General features: G+C 48.4%; 1 protein-coding gene across 2 annotated transcripts; it reads right to left on the reverse strand.

Annotated features, from left to right (window-relative positions):
- Positions 1-257: 257 nt before the first annotated feature.
- On the reverse strand, positions 258-27,587 carry POLI (DNA polymerase iota). Of its 2 annotated transcripts, XM_083402751.1 has the most exons (11): positions 26,968-27,587; positions 23,434-26,821; positions 16,850-16,975; positions 16,214-16,378; positions 11,735-11,887; positions 11,417-11,653; positions 10,203-10,381; positions 8,443-8,534; positions 6,157-6,290; positions 3,855-4,057; positions 258-1,781 (listed from the first exon to the last, which is right to left on the reverse strand). In XM_083402751.1, exons 2-11 carry the CDS (start codon positions 24,158-24,160, stop codon positions 975-977), a joined length of 2,823 nt encoding a protein of 940 aa, XP_083258877.1. In that variant the 5' UTR covers positions 24,161-26,821; positions 26,968-27,587; the 3' UTR covers positions 258-974. The 2 variants fall into 2 exon arrangements, with proteins under 2 accessions (XP_083258877.1, XP_083258878.1); XM_083402752.1 differs by lacking the exons at positions 23,434-26,821; positions 26,968-27,587 and adding an exon at positions 19,349-19,721.
- Between the last annotated feature and the right edge of the window lie 111 nt (positions 27,588-27,698).

A 27,698-nucleotide genomic window follows, 5' to 3' on the forward strand; every position in this document is an offset into this window, starting at 1 on the left:
AGTCAGCTGTGCTACAGACACTTACCTGAGAGTAAGCCCCCTTGAAAACCATGGCGCTTATTCCTAAATACACATGCATGGAGTGCCTTTACAGCATAAATGTTAAAATAGGAACACGTGCCCCTGTAAAATTTCTCCCACCTTCAAAGTTCTTTAAGGAGCACAAGCTTAGTTCCAGGAAGCTGACAGTATTTAGACCTGCTCTACACATAAGTGGGAAGAAGTTGTATGTTTGTCATAAGAATTCAGACTCTTACTCCATGGTTAATAACACACTTTATTGTGTTTATGAACGAAGAATTCTGGTTGTGTTTGTGTCAACTACTCCCACTTTGAGGATGGAAATGGAAAACCCCATTTTCTGAATCTCCCTGGCTTACCAGAGGATCTGGGTCCACCAAGTTCCATCTGCTCATGTCTGTCTCTCCTGTTATGTGCTTTTCCTCGCCCATCCCATAATCTCACCTGTCTTTTCAGAGGTCAGAAACCTCATCACCACAACGTGCTTGACGGCAAGAGTAGGGGGAGCAATATTTCCTGGGGGTGTTCCTTTAATATTACCCCCCCCACACACACACACTTCCCTTTCTTGTACCTCTTCTCCAGAGTTTTAAGCAATTTACATTTCAGAGAAAAGGGATTTTGGATTAGAGCTCACCTGCACAAATCATCAAAATCACATGGTCAGGTTCTTTCCCAATTACAGTATAGCAGATAGCATGTGGATAGCTGCATTTTCTGAGTACTCCCAACATATTAAAGAAGCAAACCCTTATCATGTAGCAAAGTAGTGCATCGGGGAGAAAGCTAGACAAGAGCTAGTTGTCCATGTGCAGGGAGATTATATATATATATTTAACTTGAGGGTGCACAAAAACAAAAACAAAACAGAAATGCTGTCAGAAATGGCACCATCCTAGAATTCAGCCATGTGATTTTCTTTAGTTTCAACACTTGCACTGATAATTTGGTGATCATTTGGGTTTAAAATATCTTAACAAACTGTTTGAGTGGGGGGCTGAAGGAAGCCCTTTCTTTCCCCTTTTGAGCCTGTTTTGAGTTTTGCCAGCCCGCAGCTTGGAGGAAGGCTCCTGGCTCTTCCACTCCACCAACAGTTCCTTCTGCATCTCTGTAGGCAACTCGGAAAAGGTTTGGGGATCAATCTTGGGAGGGAGGACAAGTTTTGAACCGTCTTTCCAACCTTCGTTGCTGGCTTCTTTGTCTGGGTGTTTCTGCCCCTCTGGAATACAAAGCTGCAGAAATGAAGGCTGAGATGGAACTGAGGGCGAGCTTTTAACACCCACAGTAGCGTCAGCAATTGAGGCATTTTCACCAGTCTCTAGAGGGCAGCTGGGAACACAAGTGTTTACAGTTAGTGGTGGCTTGTCATTGGTGGATGCCATGCCCCCACGTGCCAAAGAGCTTATGTCCTGTTGGATGCTTCCAGAAATCAAAGACGCATGGCTCGTTTGGTCTTGTGCCTTAGCCGGAATTCCTTCCCTCGGGACCCATAATGTTCGTTCCTGTAGAGATGCTGTAGAATCTCCTCTCATTTGGCTAGAAATAATCTCCTCCTTAATGTCTGCTGGAAGCTGGTTAAACACGTTGCAGTCAATGCCATCAGGAAGCAAATGAAGCGGGAACTCAAGAAGGCCAGTATTTTTTGAGAGGTCTGGGGACTCCAGTCGACCTTTTATAGCATCCCTCACCTCTGAGGAAGCTTCACAGCAGTCCAGCTTATCTCCTGAACTTATTTGTCCTGCACCCATGCCTTCTGTTTCCTGCAACACAAATGGCACAATTTTTTGTGCAAGAATATTAATTGCCAACCTGGTGCTCTGAGCAGATGTTCTGGACTACAGCTTCCACCAGCCCCAGCCTGGTTGTCGCAGAGTTAGTCAGTAAATAACACAGTTTAAAACTGGGGCTAACTCTTTATTAGCAAAGCACGATACTCAAGAGACTTGGCTGGGTTTCGGGCCTAATGAACACAGCAGCTCATGCCCTGTAGTAGGGCCTAATCCATGAAATAAGTTGCCATGACTAAAGCTCCCCACCTCCCCCTCTCCAGGGCTTCTTGCAAGCAATCAGAGACTGCGCCTGCGGGCGGTCTGTATTTGCTCCTCCCATTTCATACATCTCCTGGTTCTGCAAGTCAGTGTCAGAGTACTGAGGAGTATTGCTCTGATGAGAAATGGTGGGAGCTCCCACCTCCCCCTGCTCCTGACCAGGATCCTGAAGCTGCCCAGGAGCAGTGGAGCAGTATAGATTTGGAACAGTGGTTTGCAGAGGGACATACCGTATTTTTCACTCCATAAGATGCACTTTTTCCCTCCTAAAAAGTAAGGGGAAATGTGTGTGTGTGTTATGGAGTGAATGCAGGTGGGAGGCAGGGAGGAAAAGCCCCCAAGAGCCACACACACACTCTGCGTGCTCTTTAAAGGGAGCGTGGCTCTTGGGGGAGCCTTGGGGATGAAGGCTCCCCTTGCCCGGGAGAGGCTGCACGCAGCTATCCCATAAGCCGGGACAGCAAGTGGGATCACTGCGGAGCGATCCTGCTGGCTGTCCTGGCTTCTGGGATTCAGAATATTTTTTTTCTTGTTTTCCTCTACCAAAAACTAGGTGCATCTTATGGTCTGGTGCGTTTTATAGAGCGAAAAATACAGTAGTTTGGAAGACAACAGCTGGGCAGAACTGAGTGGGGGACAGCTAGGAGAAGAACAACTGGGAGAGAGAGCTAATAGACTCTCACTGGGAAGTGTCCAGCCTATCAGCCCAAGGCCACGTTGAGCAGATAAGGTGGCTACACAAAAAGCACGGTGGCTGTGAGATCAGTTTGCAGGGCGCAGAAGTGACTAGGGGGGAAGTGGGTGGAAACCTTAATTGGGAGCACTTCCATTCTGAGAATCAATGCTTTGTTCTTTTGCTGTGATCATTAAAAACTCTTTAAATGGTAAGAGACTCTTTTTGCTTTGTCCTGCTTATCTACAGCCTAAGCGGGGGGGGGGGGGGGAGCAGAGTTCCCAAAGCCTGACAGACAAGGGGGAGGGGAGCTTGTCACAGCAGGGAAGGGGGAGACACCTATAACTTCACCAGCCTGACTCATCTCTGCCTCTTGACCTCCCTCCTTCCACTCTCCTGCTTCAGCTTCTGCTCTCATTCCTGACTTCTCTCTGCCACAGACTGTCCCAACTCACTGAGTCCTGTTGCTGGCTCCCCAGCCAGTTCCTTCCACCATTCCTCTGCATCCAACCAGTCCATAACACTGGCTAGAGCTGATGGGAGTCGTAGTCCAAACCATCTGCAGACAGCATTAGCTTGGCAAAGGTAGACTGAGATACCCAACAAGCATCATTCAGTTGACTGTCAATCTCTTCTAATTGCTCCTTGAACCGTACACTTGTGAGTAAGTCCAGAAATATTTTCACTAGTCTGTCTCCTCTACACATAAGTTGCTCACTTATGAAAACAAACTGCTTTTGAGATCTGTGCCAGAATTCTGATAGGGACCATCTATACCAGTGTTAGCCAACTGGGTACCCTCCATATGCTGTTGGATTCAACTACCATCAGTCCCAGCCAACATGCCCAATGGTCAGGAGATTGTGAAGCTGTTATCCAGTGGGCACCGGGTTGGCCACCCCTGACCTATACTGTATTTGTGGTGGCGACACATCCAATACCAACAGGCTAAGCTGGTGTACTAGATGAGATTCTTGTCCACAAAGTATAGGTGAGGAGCTCAGCTCTTTTTTGGTGAATTTAAGTAAACATTACTTTGGGACAGGGCAGGCAACATCTCTCTCTCTCTCTATATATATATTTACAAAAATGAAATACAGTTCTGAACTTACATGAATGACTTTGCTGCAGCTGGAAGAGGGTGGTGAACGAGTTAAATAAAACCCAATAGACTGCTTGGCAGAAGCAGGAGGGGCCTTGAGACTGGAGAAGCAGACGTTCAGAAGCGTCAGATGAAATGGAACTTGCACGTTGATCATCTTATGAAACAGTTTCATCAGGAGAGCAACCAGGTGTGTCTTGACTTTGGAGTCACCTGGATGTGAACATTTAAGCAGGAGAAAGCCACCCTGAAGTTACACACGTTTTACAGTGCTGGACAAGATCTGCACCAGAATTCCAGTAAAGATCATCTATACTGGGGGAGACGGCATGGTACCCTCTGGATGTTGGGACCCCCAACTCCCACCACCCCTGGCCAGCATAACAAATGGTCAGGGACCATGAGAGTGGTCATCCAACAACATCTGGAGGACATCAGATTGGCTAATGCCGAGTTCTACAGTATGGTACTTATAACAATGATGTCTCCAATACCCGTTGCCAGAGCTGGCACGCTGGCACCCAATGCTCAGTTCCACGTTTCTATGAGGGAAGGGAAAATTGTTTGCTTGGGTGGGATGGAGGGGTGGTCTGAAGCCCAGGATGCAGAGAAGCAAAAAATTGAAAACAATATATAGGGAGCCTGGATGCAAGACAACTGATAGGTGGGTGGGTGTTCAGTAGGGAAAGGGTTAGGTAGGTTGTTGTGGACACTCCTGGTCACCAGAAGAGAGTATATTCAGTGGCAACTGGGAGAACCCAAAGCTATCTCTGCCTTACCCCTGCCCCCAAAGTCAATTGAGGAGGGCACCTTGGAGCAGGGAGCATCAGGCTTTCCCCAAAATAATTGTACAGCAGGTTTGCAAAGACTTTGGGCCTTTGCAAGCAGTGACGTCAGACACTTGAAGGCTTGATCTCTTTTGGGGACAAGCAGAGTGATGCTTTCTCATCTCTAGTGCAAAGAGCTGAGACAGAGGAGCAAGGAAGGGGGGCTTAAGGAGAAGAGCCAGGGCACTGAGGCAAGGAAAGACTCGTAAGAGACAAAGAAGAGGAGTTTGGATTTGATATCCCACTTTATCACAACCCGAAGGAGTCTCAAAGTGGCTAACAATCTCCTTTCCCTTCCTCCCCCACAGCAAACACTCTGTGAGGTGAGTGGGGCTGAGAGGCTTCAGAGAAGTGTGACTAGCCCAAGGTCACCCAGCAGCTGCATGTGGAGGAGCGGGGAAGCGAACCCGGTTCACCAGATTACGAGTCCACCGCTCTTAACCACTACACCACACTGACTCAGAGGGGACTCTGAAGATACTTCCCAGTCCTTACAGCCAGGAGAGTCTGTTTGTTATCATGGAGGGAGGGAAGGGTGCTAGGAACAAAGAGACAAGGTAGATAAAAAATGGTTGCTACCAGTAGGCCTGGGATGAAGAAGCTGTGCCCCCTGAGAAATACTGAACTTACTCCCAAAGAAACATCATGACTGCAATCCTAACACATTGTCTGTCATGCCTAGGTAATTGCTGTTCTTTGCTGTAGGGAGTCTGGGTGCTTTTCTCCTTAGTTGGGGTCCCTCAAGTGGTTTAAATGACCACACCTCATTGCATAATAGTGCTTGATTAGAATGAAATGCAAAATGAATGTTGACCTGGGCCAGCATGTGAACCACCACACCATCCTTTTCCAGCTCACTGTCGGCTAATACTGGTAAACAGGGTATTGTGCTATGTGCTGGTGCCTGCCTCTCTCTCTCTCTCTCTCTCTCTCTCTCTCTCTCTGTGTGTGTGTGTGTGTGTGTAGGGAGGCATTATGTAACGGATCAAGATGCAGGCAGTTTTCTGCTCTCCTTGGAGGAATGGCTATGGCTAGTGTGAGGAGCCTCTGCACCTCAGTTGTTTAGAAATGTACCCAACGTTAGCACTACTCACAGAAGACCCATATAAATTAATGGGCCCAACTAACCTAGCCCCATTAATTTTAATGAGTCTACTCGAAGTACAATTTCATTGGACACAATTCTTCAGATTGGTTATTTGCACTTAAAAGCCTTAACGGAACAGTCCCAGGTCAGGATACAAAAATCTCGCAACTGCAGCAAACACAAAATCATAATAAACATTAGAAAACAAAGCCACAAAACCAACTAGTAGCAAAACAAAACCAGGCAGAACAGAAAAGCAACCCAGCAAGCAGGGAAGGCGCTCAATTCAACTGAAGCTCCAAGGAGTGTATCTTGACCAATCGTTGAAAAGCATGCAATGGTGGCGCAAGATGCATCTTGAAGGAGAAGCCCCCCCCCCCCCCACAAAGGCAAGTTACCTGTTCCGATCCTCTGGACCACATGTGATGGAATGGGGCACTGGCGGCTCTCCCGATTAAACCACTTATTGGTAGGGGAAAACTGCCGGATTGTTAATCTTATGGTATGTGGCTTTCTTCCATCCTTGTATAACCTAACCAAAAGGAACAAACAAACAAACATGGAGAAGCAGACAGAGGTTGACATGTCCACCATTTCCCAAACATCTCAGTTTCGCCTGGCTCAAGAAAACTAAACCCTATCAAGCATTTTTACAGCACTGCAGGAATATTCCAAGCGCTTCAGCTACGTGGATAAGTGGGTGACATCCCCACCCCATCAAGGGCCATATTGTCTTGGGAGTTAATTTTCTGGGGGCCACAAACTGTGTGTGTGCGTGTGTGTGTCAGTGTCAGGGTTGGGGAAGTTTCTTCAGCCAAAGGAGATAAAGCAACACTTTATCAACGCTACTAAACCAAGTGCTTTGGATTATGGCTGAGGTTCAAATTTAGGTTCTACTGGCAGGAGCATCTTGTGCAGGCTTCCTCAACCTCGGCCCTGCAGATGTTTTTGGCCTACAACTCCCATGATCCCTAGCTAGCAGGACCAGTGGTCAGGGATGATGGGAATTGTCGTCTCAAAACATCTGGAGGCCCGAGTTTATGAGGAAGCCTGATCTTGTGAGTTGCTCCTGCTGGCAGAAAGGGGGTGGGATGACTTTTGCAAATCTCCCTTTCCTCCTGTAGCTCCTTTGCCCCTAGAAAATCTGTTCTGGAGTGAAAAACGTCTGGGAAATGATATATAATGAGGTGAAAAAGATGTTGAAATATACATTTATTAAGAAACCATAAGCATTTTTACTTGGCATTGCAGGAGATGATATTAACAGACAGGATTGTAAGTTGTTTTTATATGCAACGACAGCAGCAACAATATTGTTGCACAAAAATGGAAGCAAGAAGAACTACTGACGAAAGAAGAATGGATGATGAAGTTGAGGGACTATGCAGAACTAGATAAATTAACAGGCAGGATTCGAAACCAGCGGGATCAGAGATTCTTAGAAGACTGGAGTAAATATATGAACTATCTGAAAAGTAGCTGTGATGAACAGATTACGCTAGTAGGACTGCGAGAAGTTTTGTAAGGTGAATTATTTGAAATATTGCAAGAAAGACTATGAAGAGAATTATTAGTTAAGGATAATCAAATGTAATATAGAAATTAAGAAATGCATAATAAGTGATAAAGAACTGAAAATCATCAGAGGTGTTGATGTAAGTCTAAAAATATTGTATAAGATGAGAAATTATGTTATATGACTGTTGGAACTGATATGTTTAAAAATTAATAAAAATATGTGTGTGTACACACACACACACACACACATTGGTGGAAATGCCACATCGCCTCTGACTCCGGTGGAAGCCTCCACTGGCCTCCAGTTCCCTCTGTGAATGGAAGTAGCCCATTCCCTCCTGGATGACCTTTGGGGGGGGGAGAGCAAGTGTCAAGTGCCAGTGGTGGGCGGAGCAACAGAACCGACTCTTGCTTTGACCACACAAAAGCCAATAGCTTCTGTGCAGGAACATGCCAATCTCCATCTTCCATCCTGGCAGGGAAAAAGCATGATCACAGCGCAGGGAGATGTTTCAGCCAGGCGACAGCATTCGAGGAGGTTGTTGAGAGGCAAGACCTGGTGAGAGGAAGCATGGGCTGGGCAAGAGAGACGAGCTTGGAGGGGTGGCATTTAGGCCCTGTGCTTGCAGTTCCCCAGTCCTGCTTGATTTGAATGCAACAACCATTGGCAGGACAAGTGACACACACATGCATGATGATAAAAAGGTAAAAGTAAAGGTACCCCTGCCCGTACAGGCCAGTCTTGACAGACTCTAGGGTTGTGCGCCCATCTCACTCAAGAGGCCGGGGGCCAGCACTGTCCGGAGACACTTCTGGGTCACGTGGCCAGCGTGACATCGCTGCTCTGGCGAGCCAGAGCCGCACACGGAAACGCCATTTACCTTCCCGCTAGTAAGCGGTCCCTATTTATCTACTTGCACCCGAAAGTGCTTTCGAACTGCTAGGTTGGCAGGCGCTGGGACCGAACAACGGGAGCGCACCCCGCCGCGGGGATTCGAACCGCCGACCTCTTGATCGGCAAGCCCTAGGTGCTGAGGCTTTAACCCACAGCGCCACCCGCGTCCCTGCGTGATGATAGCCAAGTCAAATATACATATTTTACAAGAGATATTTCAGCTTATGCCCAGGCGCATCTCTTCTGATAAGATACTCCACAGTAAGGTCACCTGTCCAGAAGACTAGTGAGCAGCTCTTCAATTTTCTTTTTCACTTCGGCTTCGGAAGAGCACTTTCTAAAGGAGTCTTCATCACTGAGAGACTGCAGAACATTAAAAAAAAATTACGGTAATTGTTAAAACCACAGAAACAACAAATGGGGCGGGGGGGGGGAATATGAAAGTCTTCACTGGAGAAAACCATGGATCTGTACATTCTGCATGGGCTGATTTTTCACCCAACTGTCTTTGTTCTTTAAGATTTTGCATGCTGTGAAATCACCTTTGAAATACTGTGTTTGGGGAAACCAAATACAGTAAGTCAAACTTCTGATGAATCACAGCCAAGCTAGTACCCAATGTATTGCTCTGCTTTCCTTTGGACCACATCAGTGAGGCCGAGAGGGGGGTCTTGTCATCTGGGCAGCCCAGGACCTCCAGACACACTGCCCAGGCTTGTGCCCCAGGGAGGTCATTTTGTTGCTGCTAACGCAATGGTTTGACTTCACCCCCGATGGCACACTCCATTGTCTCTTGAGACAGACAGATCCAAACAACAAGAAGACTCAGGCAGGGAGGTGGGGAGATTCACTCTCTCCAGATATCTCTGTCTGGCCCTCAAGAATCTTCTTGGGCCACAACCCTCAACATTCAATGTCCATTTCAAAGCTTTTGCCGGGATGGAAATTATTTGATCTGTGATAATGCCTCTTGGGGACGCGGGTGGTACTGTGGGTTAAACCACAGAGCCTAGGACTTGCCGATCAGAAGGTCGGCGGTTCGAATCTCCACAACGGGGTGAGCTCCTGTTGCTCGGTCCCTGCTCCTGCCAACCTAGCAGTTCGAAAGCACATCAAAGTGCAAGTAGATAAATAGGTACCGCTCCGGCAGGAAGGTAAACGGCGTTTCCGTGCACTGCTCTGGTTTGCCAGAAGCGGCTTAGTCATGCTGGCCACATGACCCGGAAGCTGTACGCCGGCTCCCTCGGCCAATAAAGCAAGATGAGTGCCGCAACCCCAGATTTGTCCGCGACTGGACCTAATGGTCAGGGGTCCCTTTACCTTTTAATGCCTCTTGGGGAGAGGTAGGTCTGCATTGAAATAGCTGGTGTGTGTGTGGCTGGAATAGAACCTATGACACAGAATCTAGATTTGCATCCATTGCTCTGCCCATCTTTGCCTCTGGCCTCTGTCCGCAGTGAGGGAATGTGGGACCTGGGCTGAGAAAGTGTTCTCCACCCCCAGTGACTAGGGCATGGCAGAATGTTGAGAACAGAGGCAGAGAAGAAGAAGAAGAGGAGGAGGAGGAGGAGGAGGAGGAGGAGGAGGAGGAGTTTAGATTTGATATCCTGCTTTATCACTACCTGAAGGAGTCTCAAAGCGGCTAACATTCTCCTTTCCCTTCCTCCTCTGAAGTCTCTCAGCCCCACTCACCTCACAGAGTGTTTGTTGTGGGGGAGGAAGGGAAAGGAGAATGTTAGCCGCTTTGAGACTCCTTAAAGGGAGTGAAAGGCGGGATATCAAATCCAAACTCCTCTTCTTCTTCTTCTTCTTCTTCTTCTTCTTCTTCTTCTCCCCCACAACAAACACTCTGTGAGGTGAGTGAGGCTGAGAGACTTCAGAGAAGTGTGACTAGCCCAAGGTCACCCAGCAGCTGCATGTGGAGGAGTGGGGAAGCGAACCCGGTTCACCAGATTACGAGTCCACCGCTCTTAACCACTACACCACACTGGCTCTTGTGAAGACCTTGAGCACCTGCGTTTTCCTCTATACCTGAGGGAGCCCCGATGGGCTGACTGGGGAATCATCTTCTCCCCAGCTGAGCTTCTGAATATGTTGGGCAACTGAAGATCCCAGCTCTCTCTCTAGGATTGCAGTCGGGCACGTCTGAAGGTCACGCACCGTGGTGATTCCCAGCGTCGCAAGGCGCTTTGCTGTTTTATAGCCGATACCTGCACAAGAGAAATTGTTCACTCTACAAGCACAGGGGAGTGAAAATCTCTCAGCGGACTGGCATGAAATGGAATGGAATGCTGGCCTTGAACTAGGAAGTCCTCAATTCAAAGACAGCAGGAGGCTTCAGGCATGTCCACAAGCATATTTCTTTATTTGAAAGCAAACCCAGGAAGTCCCCTTAGTATGTAAAAACTGGTCCCTTATTTCTGAACGGCCTTTTTTGCTTCCAGATTGATAGGTATTCGGCCAGTAAGAAAGGTAACAATGTGTATACAGAATAGGATCTGTAAAAGGGTAAAAGTGTATTGGGAAATAATTCATAATGAATTTATAAAAAAGTTTAAAAGTGTTTTTCCAAAATAAAACAAACCAGAGTAGTTTTGGTTGGGGTTAATTCAGACTGAAATTCCCAGGAGTCCAAAAAGGTTATTTATGTATGGCACGACTGCGGCATGTGTTTTGTTAGCCCCAGAATGGAAAGCAAGTGAGGTCCCAATTAAAGAAGAACGGCAACTTAAACTGATGGAATATGCGCAGCTTGCAAACCTAACATATAGAATAAGAGAACAAGAAGAACATATGTTTAAAGAATATTGGAAAATGTTTCTTGAGTATGGGGGGGGCGGGATTGTGTACACTTGAAAACATTGACAGCATTATAATAAATTCAACAGTGTAAATAAGTTTTGATGGATGTAATAATGGAATACTGAATGGTTTTGTTTATGTAAAATATGCAGGGATTTATGATATGAAAAATGAACTATGGAAAGAGAAGAAGAGGAATCATTGACATTTTGAGGTTGTTTAAATGAATATTTTAAATTGTAAAACAGAAAATTTAATAAAAAATTATACACACAAAAAACCACACAATGTGTGTACAGAATAAACCAAGTTAGAATTTCTCTTTTCCCACCACCCACTCAAAAGAAGAAACCTCTTCCCCAATCCCACTCCTCTTAAACCTAACCTATACAGATGAGTGCACATCTAACTGGAGCAGAGGAATCTCCCCCTCCCCAACTTACCAGGCACTTTCATGACATTGTCAAGGCTGTTCATGAGGTCCTGCCGACCCTCCGGCAACAGAACAGTTTGCTGGTTTGGTTTAAAGGTCCCGGACACCAACTTGGAGAGTAATTTGTTAGTTGCCACTCCTGCACAGCCTGTGAGGCCCAGCCTGGTGAGCATGGCTGCTCTCAACTCTGCTGCCACCTGAGACCCCACAGCCAATCGTATGTGCACTGGATCATGTAAATCGACAGCTGAGAAGCAAACACAGAGAGTTAAGAAGAGGTGCATCTAACAGGCCAAGCAACCTCGCTTAGGAAGGGCGAGGTACTTACTCTGGTTGTTATATACATGGCCTGAGACAGAGATTTGAGAAAAGGCATCTTTTTTCCATTGTCCCAGCCTTTTTTCGACCATCTCAGTGATGTCTACAAAATTTTCATCCAATCCAAGCCTTTCCACCAGGGGAGTAAATTCTTCCAACAGTGCTGTAAACAAAACAACAAAGTGTTTAACTGAGCTAGTGGAGGCGAGACGCTAAACCACTCAGCCTCTCGACCTTGCTGATTGGAAGGTCGGCGGTTCGAATCTCCGCAACGGGGTGAGCTCCTGTTGCTCTGTCCCAGCTCCTGCCAACCTAGCAGTTCGATATCACGCCAGGGCAAGTAGTTAAACAGGTACCACTGCGGCGGGAAGATAAACGGCGTTTCCGTGCGCTCTGACATTCATCACGGTGTCCCGTTGTGCCAGAAGCGGTTTAGTCCTGCTGGCCACATGACCTGCAAAACTGTCTGTGGACAAATGCTGGCTCCTTTGGCCTGAAAGTGAGATGAGCGCCACAAACCCTTTGACTGGACTTCACTGTCCAGGGGTCCTTTACCTTTACCTTACAGGGAGAAGAAGAAAATTAATACCTTCTTAATAGAAAAATCCAAGGCTCATCACAGACTGCTGCCCATAGCCTAGGCCTGACACTTTTTGACAAGGTTGTCTAATATTTCTGAACTGCTCATTTAAGGAACCCTTAATCACCTTCTCTTTGACTAAACAAGAATAGAGGCAGATGGGTCCTGAAGGATGCACTTTTCAGCTGGGGGTCCCCACACTCAGCAGCCTGGGTTGGAAGCTAAACATAAACACAGGAATGCATTGCTCCGTTGATTTAAGGAAAGTCAGAAGGCCAGCCCACCATAATGTCTACCATACCTGATCAATCCAGATCAAAATTATTTTTCTAATAAAATAATTATTCTATTTGTTTTTCATTCTGCCCATTCTCGCAGAAACCATGTTACTGTATTGATCCGAATATAAGCCACACTCCCCCCCCCAAAAAAAATTCCCACCATGAAAAGTTAAAGTGCAGCTCAAATTCACAACCTTACAAAAATGAGCTTTTACGATATTGCTGCTGAAACAGACATACGGCAGAACGGAACGGGTGTGAGTGCCTGCGGAATTTTAAGGGAGCGGCTTATATTCAGATATTGTCTTTTTTCTGTTCCCCCCTTGAATTTTAAAGATGTGGCTTATTTGTGGGTGCGGCTTATATTCGGGCCAAACGGTATATGGAGCACTTTAGACTGGAAGCAACAGTGAGACAATGCCTCTTGCTTAAGAAGACCTGGGGGAGTTGATACGAGTTGGCACTTCCACCCACAGCTTTCAAGTCCAAAGCCAACGCAATAAACATCTCCTTTGCAAGGCTGATTGAAATCAACAAGATTTTGGTGGCAGCTGAATGCTCAGGCCCTAATCCCAACCCCAATGCATTACTTCTGAGTAGACATGGGCAGGCTTGAGCTGCGACTTATTTCCCCAGGCTTTGAGGAGAGGATCGCTGCCATGATTCTGGAGGTTGTATGTTATTCCACAAATGACAACATTCTGGTGGTCCCAAGTCGCAAGGTGGTTAGATTGGTCTCAACTAGGGCCAGGGCCTTTTCAGTACTGGCCCCGACTTGGTGAAACGCTCTGTCACAAGAGACTAGGGCCCTGCGGGACTTGACATCTTTCCACAGGGCCTGCAAGACAGAGCTGTTCCGCCTGGCCTTTGGTTTGGACTCAGTCTGACCCTTATGTTTCCCTCCCCTTATGGTTTTGATCCATGGGCTACTTTAAAAATGAGGCTGCATTTTAAATTGTATTTTAACCTGTATTTTAAATTGTTTTTTCCCCCCTTTTATGTTTTTACTGTAATTTTACTGGTGTTAGCTGCCCTGAACCCGGCTCTGGCCGGGTATAAATAAAAATTATTATTATTATTATTATTATTATTATTATTATTATTATTATTATTATTCCCTCCCTCCACCCAACCTGTTTTCACTGTGCATTGATTTCAATGCACTCTGGGACTGCTTCAGCCATGAAGAGACAGAAAGAAATACTTTAAATGCAATAAAAGAGAAGGTTTTGTTAAGTTTCAGGCCCCTTTATTGCTCCATCTTTATATTTCAAAGGAGTAAGCTGTCGATGAGGGATGCATCTGCTTCCAGGAGATGCACACATCACAAGCCAACTTTATGACATCACCACGACAGGACCTTGGGAAGATTCCTCAAGTCCCGAGGTCCCCAGCCAATGTCCACACGTTACAACAAAAGTAGGAGGAGCAAGAGGGCAAGTTCTGTAGGTGTGAGACACAAGCTGTTTCCACAGCTGAAGCCGAGGCACCTCATCTTTTCCCTGCTTGTGCATGACTCCTAAAAGTACCTTCAGAGCTCACATCTTTCAAAGTCCTTTCCTTATCTGCTCTTGCCTAGTGGGCTTCACATCTCCTGATACCTTGCTCTCAATACTGTTTGCACCTGCAAAGGTTTTGGGGCCGTCACACTGCTTCATTTCCAATTGGTACACATTTCATAATATTCAAGTATACATGAAGGAGCGTCTCCACCCCCTTCGTTCTACCCAGACACCGAGGTCCAGCTCCGAGGGCCTTCTGGCGGTTCCCTCCCTGCAGGGAATCAGGCAGAGGGCCTTCTCGGTAGTGGCACCCGCCCTGTGGAACGCCTTCCCACCAGATGTCAAAGAGAACAACAACTACCAGACTTTTAGAAGACATCTAAAGGCAGCCCTGTTTAGGGAAGCTTTTAATGTTTGATGTATTATAGTATTTTAATATTTTGTTGGAACCCACCCAGAGTGGCTGGGGAAGCACAGCCAGATGGGCGGGGTATAAATTAAAAATTATTAATTATTATTATTATTATTTATTTATTTCCTAGTGAAATTACTCAATCTGCCATACTACGCACAAATCTTCTGTTTTATTTTTCTTGCTGTGCTTTCACCCCTCTGGACAGCAATAACATGGCAGTGTCAGGGGAAGCATTTCAGAGCAACTAGGAAAGCAGAGTAAATCCACCACTAACCCAACTTTGTGTCCAGAACATGTTACAAAATAAACCTGCAATAGAAACCTAGTCTGCGGGGGTCCTATAAAAGGAAGCTATGAAGCTATCCTATGACAGCTCAGATTATTTGCTTTTATGGCCCAGTATTTTCTACTCTGATTGGGAGTGGCTCTTCAGGGTCTCAGGAAGAGAACATTTTACATCACTAACTATCGGATCTTTTTAACTGGAGAGGCCAAATACTGAGCCTGGGACCTTCTGCAGGTAGAGCACATCATCATCATTAATTATTATTATTATTATTATTATTATTATTATTATTATTATTTACACCCAGCCCATCTTGCTGGGTTTCCCCAGCCACTCTGGGTGGCTCCCAACAGAATAAAAGCACAATAAAACATCAAACATTAAAAACTTCCCAAAACAGGGCTGCCTTCAGATGTCTTCTAAAAGTCAGATAGTTGTTTATTTCCTTGACATCTGATGGGAGGGTGTTCCACAGGGCGGGCACCACCACCGAGAAGGCCCTCCGCCTGATTCCCTGTAACCTCAGGTTACCAGACGCCCCCGTTTCCCGGGGACAGTCCCCGGATTTACAAATCAGTCCCCATACAAAATCCATTGAAGTTGAAAAGTATCCCCGGATTCATTGAAAAAAATCTGGTAAACTTACTGTAACCTCACTTCTCACAGGGAGGGAATTGCCAGTTGGACCTCAGTGTCCTTGCTGAACGATGGAGCTGGAGACGCTCCTTCAGATACACTGGGCCAAGGCTCTTTTTAGGGCTTAAAAGGTCAGCACCAACACTTTGAATTGTGCTTGGAAATGTACTCTCCTAATTGGATATAGTCCCTGGCTGAGTCCCTGTGATAGGGAAGGATATAAATCCAAATCTAGAAAGTTAGGACAAAGTTTGCCAATTCCACATTGTTAAAAATCTTTTTATGCGTGATGGTGGCAGCAAAAGTTCTGATCGCGGCAAAATGGAAGAGTAATGAAGTTCCCCCCTATACAAGATTGGATCCAAAAGCTGACAGAATATGCCGAATCAGACCATCTATCAGAAAAAATAAAGAATAAATCAAAACAGGAACTTGTTTCAAAATGGGAGGTTTTCAAAGAATATTTGAAAAATAAATATAGTAGTTTAAATTCTGTTGCAGCATTCGAGGAACTTCAGTAATAGTTGCAAGGTAGATATAAGAAATTAGATATATTAAGAAAAAGCTTAATTATGATAAAAGTCTGTATTGGCAATAAGTAATATGAAATCGAAATATGGACTAGACGGAGGTTGGGTCTTTAGTGTTAAGACCAATATATATTTTATTGTTTGTTAAGAAAATTATGTGTCTATGGTTATTCCTGTGTGTAATTTGGTATTTGTGTTTTTTCTTTTTTCTTGCTGTATCAATAAAAATTAAAAAAAAAAACTGTCAAGGTAATGATACCTGTTAGCTTATAAGACATTTCCCGGTATTTTGTCAGATCCTCTCCATTAACCAGCACCAGTTCTGGACACTTTTCTTTGGCTTCTTTCACAGACATGCACTTTTTGACTCCAGCATTCCTGGCTTCATAATTGCAGGTGACCATCAGGTATTTCTGTTGCACACCTGGAAAAGGAAGAAATGAAGCAGCTGAAATGAACAATCCCTTTGGAGTTTTCAACATGCCAAAGTATATTTCAGTAACTCGCACAGTACTGATTTTCTCCTTTTTTTAATTTCCAAGATTAATATCCAACACAAATCAATGCATAGTTAAGCAGAAGCAAGTTGCACTGTGTTCAGTGGGTCTTATTCCCTAGCAAGTGCAACCTTAGGCACTCACTCTTGAGATTGAAGTCAAGGACTGCATTTTGGGCAAATGGAAGCTTAACTGCACAACCTTTGACATATTTTGAGAAGCTAAAACACAAATATATTAAAAGTCGGTTCATGAGAAACGTTTAAGTAAAACAAAATATTTATTTGGGCTTCCATCAGAGCAGAGTTACAGGTAATACTTACTTGGGGGAAATGAAAAATGCAGGCATACCCTGATTTTCAATGTACACACAGAAGAGCAGTCAAGTATGAGATTACCTAAAGGTTTGCTTCTTAATTCAGGATTGCAGATCATTTCCACCTGCGCATAAAAACAATCCAGGTCAAGGTGCACAATGATTCGGTGCTGAGAGCTTCCCGCTGATACTACTTTGCCATGGCAAGCTGCAGTGAAAGGTCAAAACAGAGATTAATTCATTTTTCATGTTTTTGCCACCAAGTGCTAAAGCATGTTAACATTTTACCAGCTGTAACTACAGTTACCAGTGTTCTATTGGCCCTGCTCCTGCAATTCTAACAACAGCCTTCTAAGCAACAGATATTTGGAAAGGAAGCTTCTCTTACTATAGGGACAAGAACATCTTCCTGCTAAATTTTGGGGCCTCAAGCTGCTGTTTTAAGGGAGCAGCAAGTAGAAGAAGTGTTAATCTATAATGCAAAGAATTCACAGACATTCAGATTCAAGCAAACTTGTTAACAACAACAACTTATACCCCACCCATCTGGCTGGGCCTCCCCAGTCACTCTGGGCAGCTTCCAAAAGGAACACAATAAAACATCAGACATTAAAAACTTCCCCAAGCAGGGCTGCCTTCAGATGTCTTCTAAAAGTCAGGTAGTTGTTTATTTCCTTTACATCTGGTGGGAGGGAGTTCCACAAGGTGGGCGCCACTACCGAGAAGGCCCTCTGCCTGGTTCCCTGTAACCTCACTTCTCACAGGGAGGGAACCGCCAGAAGGACCTCGCGCTGGACCTCCGTGTTCAGGCTGAACGATGGGGGTGGAGACGCTCCTTCAGGAATACTGGGCTGAGGTCAAGGGGTCTCCTCCTTGCATCTCACAGAAGATACAGCACCATTGACCCTTACTTGCCATCTTTGTTAGGAGGCACATCCTGCAACCTGCACACTGATTCTCATAAGAGCACAGCACCATCTTTGCATGGGGGGGGGGCACTCAAAGTGGGGTCCAAAGTTCAAGAGAGAGAGGATGCTGAGAAGGTAACATCCTCCTCCATCCCTAGCCAAGATACATTGATGGGGCAAATGCCTTCCAGCAAAGGATCCTCAATGGTAATATTGTGAGAAGTAGGCTGCTCCCTCCTTCGCCCCAACCAGACTTGGGGGAAGCTTGGTGCTCCCCCCCCCCCTTATAGCAGTGGTTCTCAAAGGGTGTGGCAGGAAAGGATGACAGTTGTGCTGGGGAAGATTCAAGGACAAGGAAACATTTAATCTTTTCATTGTAGTGTTGTATAAAAAGGTAAAGGTACCCCTGCCCGTACGGGCCAGTCTTGACAGACTCTAGGGTTGTGTGCCCATCTCACTCAAGAGGCCGGGGGCCAGCGCTGTCCGCAGACACTTCCAGGTCACGTGGCCAGCGTGACATCGCTGCTCTGGCAAGCCAGAGCTGCACACGGAAACGCCGTTTACCTTCCCGCCAGTAAGCGGTCCCTATTTATCTACTTGCACCCGGAGGTGCTTTCAAACTGCTAGGTTGGCAGGTGCTGGGACCGAACAACGGGAGCGCACCCCGCCGCGGGGATTCGAACCGCCAACCTTTCGATCGGCAAGCCCTAGGCACTGAGGCTTTTACCCACAGTGCCACCCACGTCCCTGTAGTGTTGTATAGTATCTATCTATAGATATTATTTGCAGACTATGGATGGGTATCTTTTGAAAAATGAAAGCGAGAGCAGCAAGTCATACCGAGGGCAATCCTAGTTGTGCTCCTTTTGTTTTCCGATGTATTTCTTATTAAAAATAAATAAATCAGTGCGGCATGAGCAATTTCTTATTGTTAAAAGTGTGGCCCAGGAAAAAAAAGTTGGAGAGCTGCTGGCTAATGGCACCTCTCTCTGTGTGTGCTCCCAGAAGGGACGCAATACATTTCCTTCTTCACCTCTTTTCTAACGCTGCTCTTCAAGGGAGGGCAATAAAATCCATTTAATAATAAAGAAAGAATTAGCACGCCAGTCCGCAGATCTCTTGCACACAGCAGCAGCTTGCAGCCATGCATGCACCCTGATGACTGTCCACAGCAGTTTGCAAGCGTGCAAAATTACACTGGTGTTAGTAAACCATTAAGTATTCCTTATTGCATTCTCTCATACTGTTCTCAGCCTGCTTTCTCGAAGGTTAGCAGCGACACTCCCACTCCCACTTTATTCCCCTCTAGCTATGCCTTTCTCTTTCTGCAATGAACTCCCTGTATTTTTGAGAGGGCATCAGGAGAGCCTTGCAGGATCAGGCCAGGAGCCCATCTAGTCCCAGGCGCCTATGGGAAGCAGCAGGACCTCTCGTTTGCCCTTTTCTGAACCGCTCCCAGTTCTACAATGTCCCGTTTGGGAAGCGAGGCGACCACAACTGCTCCCAATATCCTTAGGAGAGGCGCCAGCTTTCCAGCTCCCCGGCAGACTAAAGAGGAGCGGGTCCCAATTCTGAATTCGCTTCCCACGCCGCTTTGTACCGAGCTCGGTAGATGGCGCAGTGGAAGCAAAGCAGCAAACCCCCGCCCCCCCCAACTGTTCGCCCCTGTTTACATGGGACTCTTCCTCCAGCAGCAAGAAGATCTCTCCCAGGGCTGCCGGCGGGCTCCGGCAGAAGCCAATCCGGTTCCTCGTCGTCTCCGGACCCCTCCATTAGATGCAAGCGGCGTCTGCGCGGCCGCGGCAAACGGGCGCCACCTTCGCCCGAGCCCGCTGCGCATGGCCGGCCAGCTGGGAAGGCGGAGTTACGCGAAGAGACTCCCTTCCTTCCTTCCTCGTTCCGGCGTCTGGTCTCTCTGAGGTCGGCATCGCTTAATCCGGATCTGGCTAAAGTTCAAGGTCCTCCCTTTGCCCCGCATCCCTCCATTCCTGTATGGGAGGCGGAGGGCCAGAACATTGCACGCCAGAGAGAGACGTCCCGTTGGATGGAATGGCGCTGCTTTACTTCCGAGTAAGGCGTGCGTGCAACAATGGATAATCGCCCATGGATGAACCGCTTGCTTCCCAGGGGAAAAAAATATCCCGAAGCGATTTCACAGCAAACAAAGCAAGTCCACACGTGAAAACACAATAATATATTTCAAGACAACTTCATATGCTCAGCAGTTTCAAATCCAATACCGACCAAGTAGGCGTCGCGTGGGAATTCTAATTTATGATTATTAGGGCAAGTGTCAATTCGAAAGTGCCTTGAGTCAGGATCAAGCTTCGGTGCTTTATAGGGCAGGTCCACACAAAACATTTAAAGCATATTCAATGCACAATTGAAGCAGGTGACTTCAAAAGAATCCTGGGAACTATAGTTTGCCCCTCTAGAGAAGAAGAGTTACCAGCACCCTTAACAGGATTTTTTGGGGGGGGGACATAGCCCTTTAAATATATGTGATGGGTCTCATATAATCATAAAATCAAAGAGTTGGGAGGGATCGTGAGGATCACCTATTGTAGCACAACCCCGCAATGCAGGAATCTCACGGCAAGTGTATTTAGGATAGCAAAACGTGAGAGCAATTAAGCTTGTGTAACAGGTTGTGAGCTTGTTTTTGGGGCCTCAAGGTGGATCAGACACCTCAGCCTTTGCACATTTATATAATCACTTTTTAAAAATTACAGTAAGGCTGGATCAGACCGGATCCACCTAGTATTTTGTCCCCAGCTGCAGACAAGCAAATGCTTCTGGAAACTCACATCACATAAAGCAGGGCATGGTTTAGGGTGAAGATGGTGCCACCCACTTCTGTTTTATTCCCAATACCAGAGACACCTTCCCTTTGTCTCCACCACAGACCTCAAAGCCTCCAGTTCCCTTAGTAGGCCAAATTGTGTGGGTTTTGCTTAGAAACAGGATGGCAAATCCTAGAGGAGTCTAGAAGTCATCACAAACAGCTTTTAAGAATCTGCATTGTTGTTGTTTAGTCGTTTAGTCGTGTCCGACTCTTCGTGACCCCATGGACCAGAGCACGCCAGGCATTCCTGTCTTCCACTGCCTCCCGCAGTTTGGTCAAACTCATGCTGGTAGCTTCGAGAACACTGTCCAACCATCTCGTCCTCTGTCGTCCCCTTCTCCTTGTGCCCTCCATCTTTCTCAACATCAGGGTCTTTTCCAGGGAGTCTTCTCTTCTCATGAGGTGGCCAAAGTATTGGAGCCTCAGCTTCAGGATCTGTCCTTCCAGTGAGCACTCAGGGCTGATTTCCTTCAGAATGGATACGTTTGATCTTCTTGCAGTCCATGGGACTCTCAAGAGTCTCCTCCAGCACCATAATTCAAAAGCATCCATTCTTCGGCGATCAGCCTTCTTAATCTGCATTATCTTCCCCCAAATTATAAACCAGGGCCATGCAGAAAGGTGTGTTTGGAAGGGAATTCAGAGTTCACTGGCAGGCGGAGATAATTCATTTTTAAAATTGCCTTGCACTTCTCCCTGACCCTGTGTATAGGGAAGTCACACACTGGTTGACCCAGCTGGGTGGGGCTTTCTCAAACCACTCTGTGTGCCTTTTGCATCAAGCCTTGCGAAAGATTTTCATCCTGTGTGCCGTGCGCCCATGGGGTAAGGGCTGTAGCTCAGTGGCAGGGCACATCTGCCTTGGTAGCTCAGTCGATAGGGCATGAGACTCTTAATCTCAGGGTTGTGGGTTCAAGCCCTATGTAGGACAAAATATTCCTGCATTGCAGGGGGTCAGACTAGATGACCCTTGGTATCCCTTCCACCTCCACAATTTTATGCTATGCATGCAAAGGGTCCCAGGTCCAGTCCCTAGCATATCACCGTAGGGCTGGCATTGACCCCAGCCTGGTACCCTGGAAAACCACTGCAAGACAGTGAGCTACCTCAACTGATTCGGTATAAGGCAGTTTCCTATGCTGGCACCTGCTTGCTCACCAGAAAGCCTTACGTTCAAATAATAAACAACCTGAGGTCTTGCATGTTTATGCTCAAGTAGCTTTCACTGCAGCATTTGCAATGAGGGCAAGCCTTGCAGCCGAAGTAACTTTGCTTTTGCGTCTGTTTTGCATTCGCTGTATGGCAAATAAACCCCACTGATGCTGTTTTAAGCCTCAGAAGGGCGAAGATGCCCAGCTCTCTCTTGTAGGCATCTACACGTGGCTGGCACAGAAGGAAGCCTCTCCCCCGCCTTGGCTTTTCCACGTAGGCAACGCCTAAGATTTGAACCCGCTCCGCGTCCCCGTCTCCTCCGCGCCCAACTGCAGGCTCAGAAAACCCGGCGGGCTCCGCCCAGGCAGACAATTCTCCGTTTCTAAAATTAAAGATGTCCGGAATCCGGACGGCTCGTTTTCCCGAAAGCTCCCGCTCTCGGAGATGCACGACCTCGCCCACAATTTCCGGTGTGTGATGGATCTGCTCAGGAGACGCGGGACGGCGCTCTGCACATGCTCAGAAGCATTGCCTGAAAGTTAGAACTCTTTCTGTCCTTGAACCTCGCTAGTAAACCCAGAGATTTGGAAACTGGAGTGCCTCAGTAGCTGTGTGTGTTGATGTGTATTTGTGGAAATCCACTTTACAAAAGTATGCAGACGTCCCATATGGGGATCGAACCTGCAACTTTGGCGTTATCAGCACCACGCTCTAACCAACAGGGGGTTTGGCTAGATGATCCTCAGGGCCCCTTCCAATTCTATACACGTGCTCAGAAGCGCTGCCTAAAAGTTTAAACTTTTACGGAGGAAGCTCTCGACCAGATGTTTGGGATCTGTGCCTCTCCGTTTGCCAGAAAGCTCTCAAAAATGTTAAATGTCTTTATCCGAGAAAACCCCCACTTTTTAAGTCCAGATGTGTGGGATTTGGAGCTCCTCACTTTGCACATGTTCAGAGGCGCTTCCTATAAATTGAAACTCTTTTTTCGGAGTAAGCCCTTACCCTATACTGAGGGATCTAGCCCTTCGCGGTAGCCATTGGGAAGGCCATTCTGCACATGCTCAAGGGCGCTCTCTAAAATAGTAAACTCAGCAAAAACCCTCGGCCCCAGATTCCGGAACTGGAGCACCGGCTACAATCCTAAACCAGCTCCTTTGGAAATTAGACACACTTACTTAGGAGTAAAGTTCCATTAGCGAAAGTCTTAAGGCATGTATATCAATATTCTTTTATTGAGCATAGTTACATTTTGTATCATGCGCGCTTTCAGCACTGCAAGTGGCTTTGAGACATTTTTGCAGCTAAGACACGAATAAATGCAACTAATGATAACGAAAATACGAAACCATCGCAGTTCGATCCCGCGTTTCCCTCCGGCTCCCATGGTCCTCCCCCTGCTCACTTCATCCTCACGACAACCCTGCGGGGCAGGTCGGGCTGACGAGCAGGGACTGTCCCCGGGCCAGCCCGTGAGAACCCTGTTCTCCCAGGTCAGAGTCATAGAGAACCCTACAAAGTTGGAAAGGGGACCACAGAGTCATCTAGCCCAACCCCGTGCCGTGCAGGACTGCTCTAACCACTGCACCGCACTCTCCCTCTAACACACACTAGTCCCGCCCTCTAACAACCGGGGGACCCTGTGGCCCACCAGACGTCGACGTTAACCATTGGTCGCGCTGGCCGGCGCTGATGGGAGTTGGAGGAGCCTACCAAGATGGGGGGAGGGGTGTTAGAGACGCAGCCCGGCGCCTCTAACACTACCTCGGAGGGCGGCGCTGCGCAGCCCATTCGCCTCCTCTGTGCCGTCCGCGGCGAGGGTCGCGCGTAAAGTTGGAGCGCGGAGGGAAGGGGAGGCGGTCTTCCGGGCCGAGCCGGGTGCGTGTGCCCGGCTGGCTCGTCTGGGGGGCGGTCGCTTGGCTGGCTGGCTGGCGTGCCGCCCCCCTCTCCTCCCCGCCTCCTTTGGCTGCGCCGCGCGGGCTCTATGACCCCGAGGTTCCGAGCGCCGATGACACGGATTCCGAGGCTCAGTTACGGAAGCAGCAGCAAGAGGAGGCGGAGAAGCAGGCGCTCCCGCGGCCGCCGCCGTCGCCGCCACCGGGCAAGAGGAGAGCGCTGCGCGCGCAGCAGCCCCAACTCTGCCTCCCAGCTCTGGCCGACGGAGTTCAGCTGCGCAGGAGGAGCGGGAGCAGCAGGCGCGGAGCGTCGCCGCCGCCGCCGCTGGACAGGCGCCTCGACGGGCGGCCGCTGAGCGGGTCTCTCCGGCGCCCCTCGCCTGCCCAGCCTCCGGCCGGCCGGCCTCCTCTGCCAGCCAAGGAGCCGCCGAACGAGCCGGCCAGGCAGCCGGACAGCAGGCCTCGCGAGCTCCGGAGCAACTCTCTTCTTGGGCTCCGTCGGAGGGGCGCCGCCGCCGAGCCCCGCGCATGGAGAAGCGGGGGAAGCGGGTGGACTGCCCGGCGCTGCCTCCCGGGTGGAAGAAGGAGGAGGTCATCCGGAAATCGGGGCTCAGCGCCGGCAAGAGCGATGTCTACTATTTCAGGTAAAGCCTCTCCATCGGAAGAGCCAGCCGCCCAGCTCGAGTCAGGGCGTGACCCCAGAGGCGGTTTCGTCATGGCCGGGTTCAAAACTCGCAGCAGGAGAAGCGCCGCCGCCCTCTGAGCATGGGCAGAGTGAGGGGCTCCCGGGGAGTTCGAGGGTTCGGCACGCCGCGCTTGGGAGTGGCGCTGAAGAGGGCAGGAGGAGTCGTGGCTTTCTGGCAGCGCCTCCTGAGCATGTGCAGAGTGAGGGGCTTCCCTCCTCAGGTGTTCTAGATTCCACACACAGGATATTAGGACAGAAAAGGGTGCAACTTTCAGGCGGCTCCTCTGAAACGTAGTAGACTAAGTTACTCTCCTGCCTCCCAAGTTTCTAGGGAGCTCCAGGTTCCACATGTCTTAAGTTTTAGGAGTGATTCCCACCCTTTGTGGTGGGAAAGTGAAACTTTCTCAGGAATTGGCAACCTGACGCATTTAGTTTTTGAAACAAAGTCTGGTCTGCGTGACTCTGAGTGGCTTTGGGAGATGAACCAATCTGTGCGTTGGTGGCATTCTCTGTCCTCTTTCCTCCCATTTGCTTCCCTGCGGATGAGTTTGACCAAACTGCGGGAGGCAGTGGAAGACAGGAGTGCCTGGTATATGGGGTCACGAAGAGTCGGACACGACTAAACAACTAAACAACAACAACCATTCGAATAAGGCTTCTTTCCCTCTCTTATTTTCTATCCATGTCACCAAACCCACAAAAGGGACTGCTGACTGGTGGAGCCAGGCTAGGCTCTAAACCGGCCTTATGCGGCCTCTGGTGGCCCTACTTTTTATACTTTGCTACTCTGGTCTCTTGGCCTCCCTTTCTGGGGTTCAGAGTAGCAGTTCAGCCTCGGTGCAGCCCTGTGGAGGTATGATAAAACTTCTGCCTGCAGTTTCTCTTGCAAGGGAAAGAGAACCTTTTCTCAAAGTTTCTAGGTAGGAAAAACAAGCCTCGCTTCAACAGTAATATCTTTTCTTCCCCCTTTCTCCCCCTTCCGGCTTTGTGCAACACATGTATATCGATAATTGCCAGGCGGAAAGCCCGGATCCTGCAGCCTGGCCAGTTGGAAGGGTTTGGTTTGTTTGGCAAGATCCATTTACGTCCTCCAGACTGCTGCCTGGAAAAGTGACCCCCCCCCCCCGAAAGCAAAGAAGTCTGCTTTCTCTGCCCTGCCCTGGGTGTGTCTGGACAGCAGGGGCGTAGCCAACTTACTGCTTTTCAGATGTTACGGACTACAACGCCCGCCACTCTTGACCACTGGCTGCACTGGCTGGGCAAGATGGGAGCTGTAGTTCAAAACATCTGGAGGGCACCACATTGCCTACATCTGTTGTATGGAGTGGCATTGTCAGGGCTGGAGTCAGGCATAGGTCAGCAACGAAAACAACAAATTGCCCGAGACCAGTGCTTAGTGCTCTCAGCAACTCTTTCTAGGAGGTCTTGTCCCAATGAAGCATTTGCGAGGACTGAAGGTCCCAGCCTTCCCAGTGCCCACTAGGACTCCTCCTCTGCAGGGTATTTCTCGCACTATCTCAGGCTCCGCCTGTGCACAACCACCCTCTACTCTGTTTCGTTTCTCCGAGAGACCTGGGGGGAGGGAGCTGGCCACAGCAGCAGCAGGAGACTCCCTGGCTTCTTCGGCAGCCTGTCATCTCTGTTGCTTGCTTCCGCTTTTCTCCAGCCTCTGCTTCTGCCTTGGACTCTGGACTGCTCTCTGCCACAGCCTCTTCCTGCTCACTAAACCCTGTTCCCTCTTCAGCTTCTGAGGCCGCCTCCTCCCAGTCTGATCCCTCTTCTCCCTCTTGACCAGTGACAGAGGAAGGGGGATGCGGAGGGTGCAGATCGCCCTGGGTGTCATCATGGGTGTGTGTGAGAGAGACAACAAAATATGAGGGTTTTTTTTTAATGGGCTCACGAAACTTTTTAGTTCGGTCAACAAATCTAACGAAATGTGGCTGACACTGGGTGCCACACCGCAGGGGCCAGCACTTACCACGGGGCCTGCAGTGTGCCCGAACCACGCTTCTCTACTGGGAGTGGCGTAGTGGCTTGGGTGCCTGCAGGCTCCGTGCTGCCTGAAACGGCAGCATGGGGCTTGTGTCTGCCCACCGCCTCTCCCTCGGCTGCCCTACAGCTGAGGGGGAGGCGGCAGAGAGGCTTCACGCAGCGCCTTCTCACCCATGCGTGGCTTGCCCAGCCCCAGGCTGCAGGACGCGTGCACCGCACCCGGCACCCGAGTGGCTGGTTACGCCGCTGCTCTTGACCGCTCATTGTCGTCCCACCACCCATCCCCTTACTCGTCTTCCCCTGGGGATTCCCCATCACCCCTCTGCGTCCATCCAGTCCTTGACAGACATTTATGTTCCTTCCTGCTGCATGCATGTATCACCCACCCAGGTGACCCTTGCTCTTCCTGCTCCTTTGGAACTGTTTGCCTAAACAGTGTGTGCTCCTTGAATGGGGCCCCCTCCTTGTGACCCCTGCTTGCCACGATATGCACCACTGCCTTGAAGCAGCAAGTACAGCTTCCGCTTGCTCTTGCTTTGAGAAGTCAGGCGAACACACAGCAAGAGTAAGTGAGTGGGTACTGGGGTCAGTGGCGTAGCGTGGGTTGTCAGCACCCGGGGCAAGGCAAGTAATTTGCGCTCCCTAACCTGTGGATTTGCGCCCCCTAACCCCCAGATGTTGCGCCCGGTGCGGCCGGCCCCCCCTGCACCCCCCACGCTACGCCACTGACTGGTGTTCAGCAAGGACCCCTGACCATCCACTGGACTTTAATTTCTCTCAATATGTTCTGTTTGCCTGATGTGTTGGTCTATGGAATTACACTTTGTGAGATGTTATATGTTGAATTGTGTTTGAAATAGAAGTTACCTAGTCAAAAACAGCCTGTTACGTTGTGTGTGTTGTTACCAGGGTTGAGGGCTTTGGCATGTGTCTCACAATACTGACCCCTGGCACCGGCCATGGCCTTATATATCTGTGTTATGTTACTTGAGCCATCGTCTGGTGGCATCTTGCCTTGCAGAGAAGGCTAGACAGACCAGTGTTCGAAATTCTTCCAGGTGTCAGGCGCATTTTGCAACCAAGTGAAGATGTTTTTCCTTCAGGTTTGGTGCCTGGCATCAGTACCATCTGGCTGGCGTGCAGAGAAATCTCTAGAGATTTCTTGTTGCTGGTTGTTTTTTTTTAATGTTTCAATGTGTTGTAAGCCGCTTTGAGATTCCCCCCCCCCTTTAAAAATAAAGTGGTATAGAAAAGAAAGGAAGAATAAGAATGATCAATTTCACTGCAAAAAAACAAAAAAAAAGGTGATTAGACAATCTGTTGTGCTGACTGTAAAAAAGAAAAAAGGGTAAAGGTAAAGGACCCCTGGACAGTTTAGTCCAGCCAAAGGTGACTATGGGCGCTCATCTTGCTTTCAGGCCGAGGGAGCCGGCATTTGTCCACAGACAGCTTTCCGG

This window comes from Podarcis tiliguerta (genome assembly GCF_965153285.1).
Source record: "Podarcis tiliguerta genome assembly, chromosome: 11".
In the NCBI taxonomy this organism is placed as follows: domain Eukaryota; kingdom Metazoa; phylum Chordata; class Lepidosauria; order Squamata; family Lacertidae; genus Podarcis; species Podarcis tiliguerta.